Source organism: Nicotiana sylvestris, chromosome 5, assembly GCF_000393655.2.
Source record: "Nicotiana sylvestris chromosome 5, ASM39365v2, whole genome shotgun sequence".
NCBI lineage: Eukaryota > Viridiplantae > Streptophyta > Magnoliopsida > Solanales > Solanaceae > Nicotiana > Nicotiana sylvestris.
Genome location: NC_091061.1, coordinates 69,906,374 through 69,910,719, shown reverse-complemented (window position 1 = coordinate 69,910,719; position 4,346 = coordinate 69,906,374). Strand labels below are relative to the sequence as shown.

The window sequence follows — 4,346 nt, the reverse complement described above, 5'->3', positions numbered from 1 at the left end:
TAAAATTATCTTTTCATTCAAAGCGGAAAAATAAGCAAAAAGTCCTCTTGATTACACTTTCTTTACGCCGAGAATTTTGTCATATATATCAAACTGATAATCTAGAAAGGAAAGTTTTGTACCGAAGAAGGCAATGTTGTTATTTCCATTAAAGTATTCCCTTTTTAAAACCTTTTCCTTTTCCTTGACTAGGAATTCGATTTATTATGAATGCGAATTTACTGAAACGCCTCTTTTTCAAGGAAGTTCTTGTTGGCCTCTTTCTTCTGCACCTTTTAGACCAAAAGTTACCCACATTTGTTCTCTATATAAATAAAAATTAATGTTTTTCATGTGTGGAGATTGATCTGAAAATGACTAAGAAAGTGGTGGTTTCTTTCTTGTTAATGATGTTCATGTTTTTTGGTTTAGTAAAGGCAAACATATATGAGGTTGGTAATTTTGCTGGTTGGACAAGCACTGGGCAAGTGGATTATAAGAGATGGTCAGCATCTAAGCATTTTCAAGTTGGAGATATTCTTCGTAAGCCATTATTCTTTTCTATTTTAAGTTCTAATTTTTTTATAAAAAGAAATTGGCCTACCTTATGCTCTCTACATTTTTGGTATAATAATTATGTATTTGGGTTATTTTTTCATATGTCTAAGTTTTGGCGGCTTGAGTTATCGTACGTGTGCTTTTGGGAGATAAGATGTACTTGGTAAATTAGTGCAAAATGGCCTATAAAAATTAAAATAATTATGCAACTAGTTTGAAGTGACGGATATATATTGCTTACAGTGGCATCTATAAATGAAAATATGGTAAATCTATCTATGCAGTTATATAAGTATGTAGTAATTGATATAGAGAATTAATGGGTGTATTGAAATGCACACTCACAAATGTAAAACTTTTGTAGAATCTGAGTAGCATATATGTATAATAATTGTTAAATAGGAGGAGATATTCCTTAGAAATTCTTGAAGTCGGGAAACAAATGGCCAGATGAAGAACGATTTATTTAGAATATAAAAAAGATCAAGTAACGGTTCATTTTTAGTTAATTTGAACTTGAATATTGTTTCGGGGGGAATATTTTCCAGTATGAAATCCATTAGGAGTTGTTGGAAAAAAAAATGGCACAACTCATGTCAAGATTTCTTCAATTTCAGTATCAATCTTCTAAGTGATATGGATATTTTCCTATTAAATGTGAATGTTTTATCGATCCAATAAATATATTATATATGGCACATATCTTCACATAGACTCTAAAAATCACTAAATTATTCTCCCTTTGGATTGACACTATTTCCTTATTATTCTGTTCCAAAAGATTGACACATTTCAATATTTTCTTAATAAGAAGTATTTATAGCAACACAAATGCTATAACAAGTTTCAGACCACAGTTTCAAAAGTTTTACAGTCACACAAATGCTATGACTGATTTAAAATCACAAATCTTAAAAGTCTTCTTTTCTTTATTAAAATTTGTGTCAAGTCAAACTAAGACGATCTTTTTGAAATGGATGAGTAGTTAATTAATACATATTCTCACCTTAATTTATAACTTAAAAAATGATATATTAAAATGATTTGGTGCAAACCGGGTGAGAGAGTCCTCAGTTCATGAAAATACTTATTAATCATCGGTTCCAAATCGGAGCGTTTACCTTCAAATATTCTCGTATGCACCAACTTCAGGCCTGTTTTAAGTACGTAATAATATCCTAATACAATTCAATTGTAGTTTTCTGTTTTACTCGACGTTTTGACTTTCTCCTCTAGACTTCCCTCTTAAATTTTGAAGGGACCAATATGTGTCATCTAGCTTGTTCAAAGCACTTGAAATTTCAGTTGTTGATATTGTTTTTCAAATCACAAAATCTCACCAGTAATATTGATGATTACTGTTTTTCACCAGTAATAATATTATTTTTTGTTGTGTATGCAGTGTTTGAATTCGATCCAAAATTTGATAATGTGGTACGAGTGACAAAGGAGGATTTCCAAGCATGCAATGCCTCATCCCCTTTTGGTACCCCAAGCACTGGCAAGGAATGGTTCTCTCTTGATGTTGAAGGCCACGTCTATTTCATTTGCAGCGTTCCAGGCCATTGTAAGGCTGGTCAAAATGTGGAAATCGTCGTTCATTCAGCGGCTCCTACAACCTCCCCGGCCGCATCTCCACCGGCAATTCTGGCTCCAGCGCCGTTGAGCCCTCATAGCTCCCCAGATTCAGCCCCTAGTAATGGATCAGTTCTGCATTTCCCAAGCTTTTGCTTGTCATTGGTGCTACTCTTATTTTCAATGTTTCTCGTCGCTTGTTGCTACTAGACAATCAAAAATGAATTACTTGGATTTGGAAGAATGTCTAGCTGAAATTGGTGGGAACCAGTGAAATAGAAGTCACTGTCTTTTTCCTTAATCTTAGCGTCGGGAGAACTTTGAAATTTTATGGTTCAATTCGAGTTTTTCCAAAGTTTTTGTGCCATTTCTTAAATTCTATATTCAGACGGCATCACCTCCACTTTGATGAATATTTCTCACTTTAAATAAAAGACAATCATTATGTCGCATGCATTTTACATACAATGTACACTAGCCTTTTAGGAGTGATATTCAAAAACAACACATTAATTCAAAATCGACTTTAAAATAGGGGTGGGCATAAAATCCTAAAAATCGAATTTCGAACCGGACCGAATTAATTCAGTATTTCGATTTCAGTTTTTTCGGTATTTCAATCTAATTCGGTATTATATTTTCGATATTTCGGTACGGTCCTTGATATTAGAATCTTGAAATTTCGGTATACCGAAATACCGAGTTACCGAATTTTTAAAATATTTTTTTAAGTTGGACCTATAGTTAGCTACTACACTCACTGCCCAGCGCCCCAAGCCCAATTTTTTTTAATATAATTCCCAGCTCAACTGCCCAAGCTCACTCTCTATTCAATTAGGGTCTAAACTCTAAACTCTAAAGATTAGGGCAGGCAGTCACGAACTCAGTACTCACTCCTCACTCCTCAAAAAGTCAATTCTGATTTAGTACGATAGTTTCACAAATTCTTGGCAACGGAAGACCAAATACAGAAAGAGATCGGCTGCTGTTGCGATAGTTTCACAAATTCAGAAAGAGATCGGCTGTTGTTTCAGAAGCTTGCTGGGACTTCAAAGAGATCGGCTGCTATGAATTCAAAGAATCAAAATTCAAAGGTATGTTTCTAGTTTCTTCCATAATTTGTGCTAGAACTTCTTGGGTATGTTCAATAAAATGAACGTAAGCACTTTGGCTTAGGTGCATTTTGAGCTCTTGCTGTTCCTTAAACAGAGCTGATTCATTGTTCGTTGAGTTCTGAATTTTGGGTTGATCCGTTGAAGCTATGATTTCTATATTGTAATTCCTGTTTAATGTCATTTCTCTGTTTGATTGCTTTGTTAGCCAAATGCTAATCTGTTCGCCCATGTTTCTGACTCAGTATTGGTATATACAATGTTCTTTCTATATATGTTGTGTTTATTGGAAGCTTCATTTATCTTAAAGTGCAAGTTCTTTACCCAAAAGGAGCTGTCTTTGGTTCATTTAATACTTGGAAAGTGCACAATTCTGGTTTCTCTTCTATGTACATATTGAATCTTTTAGTTAGTGTTTGTGTGTTTATGTGTTGATTTTCAGTATCATACTTTAAAGAGAATATCTTTTTAAACCATAGTACTAGAAGGTGTTTCTTTCTAAAATTGTTCTAAGCAATGTGAGTTATTTTTATAAGGCTGAGATACTGCCCTATGGTTGAATCCATACAAATAAATTCTTTAACTTATTTGTATAGATGGCAGATGAAAGTAGAGGAAGTGATGCCGGTTCAAATGAAAGTTTATCTATTACTGAAGATAGCAACTCCAACACCATTGATACGCATGATTCTAAGAAAAGAAAAGCCATGCAACCTAGATCCGACGTTTGGAATCATTTTGATAAATTTGAGGTAAATGGGGTTGATAAAGCAAGGTGTATATATAGTAAGCAAGCTTATGATGCTAATTCACCAAGGAATGGAACAACTGGATTGAAAAATCATTTGACTAGATGCAAAGAATATCCACCTAACATTGATAAAGATAAAAGTCAAACAAAGATATATTTTCAATCTTGCCAAAATGATGGAGGATCACTTTGGAAATTTGATCAAGAAGTGGTTAGGAGAGTCTTAATTGAGATGATAGTTATTGATGAACTACCATTTAGCTTTGTAGAAAATGAAGGCTTTATGAAGTTTATGAGAATAACTCAACCACTATTTCGTCTTCCTTCTCGTAGAACAATAACAAGGGATTGTTATGAAGTTTACGATGAAT

General features: G+C 33.7%; 1 protein-coding gene across 1 annotated transcript; it reads left to right on the top strand.

Annotated features, from left to right (window-relative positions):
• The first annotated feature begins 259 nt into the window (after positions 1-259).
• LOC104231483 (mavicyanin-like) lies at positions 260-2,557 on the top strand. The gene is made up of 2 exons (XM_009784489.2): positions 260-522; positions 1,940-2,557. The coding sequence occupies exons 1-2, from the start codon at positions 354-356 to the stop codon at positions 2,320-2,322; spliced, it is 552 nt and encodes a 183-aa protein (XP_009782791.1). The 5' UTR covers positions 260-353; the 3' UTR covers positions 2,323-2,557.
• Positions 2,558-4,346: the final 1,789 nt, after the last annotated feature.

Excerpts from the sequence above, each read along its gene's own strand:
- LOC104231483 (XM_009784489.2), top strand. The coding sequence starts at position 354 with ATGACTAAGAAAGTGGTGGTTTCTTTCTTGTTAATGATGTTCATGTTT. Across the intron at positions 523-1,939 it reads TCAAGTTGGAGATATTCTTC|TGTTTGAATTCGATCCAAAA; the intron begins GTAAGCCATTAT and ends TTGTGTATGCAG.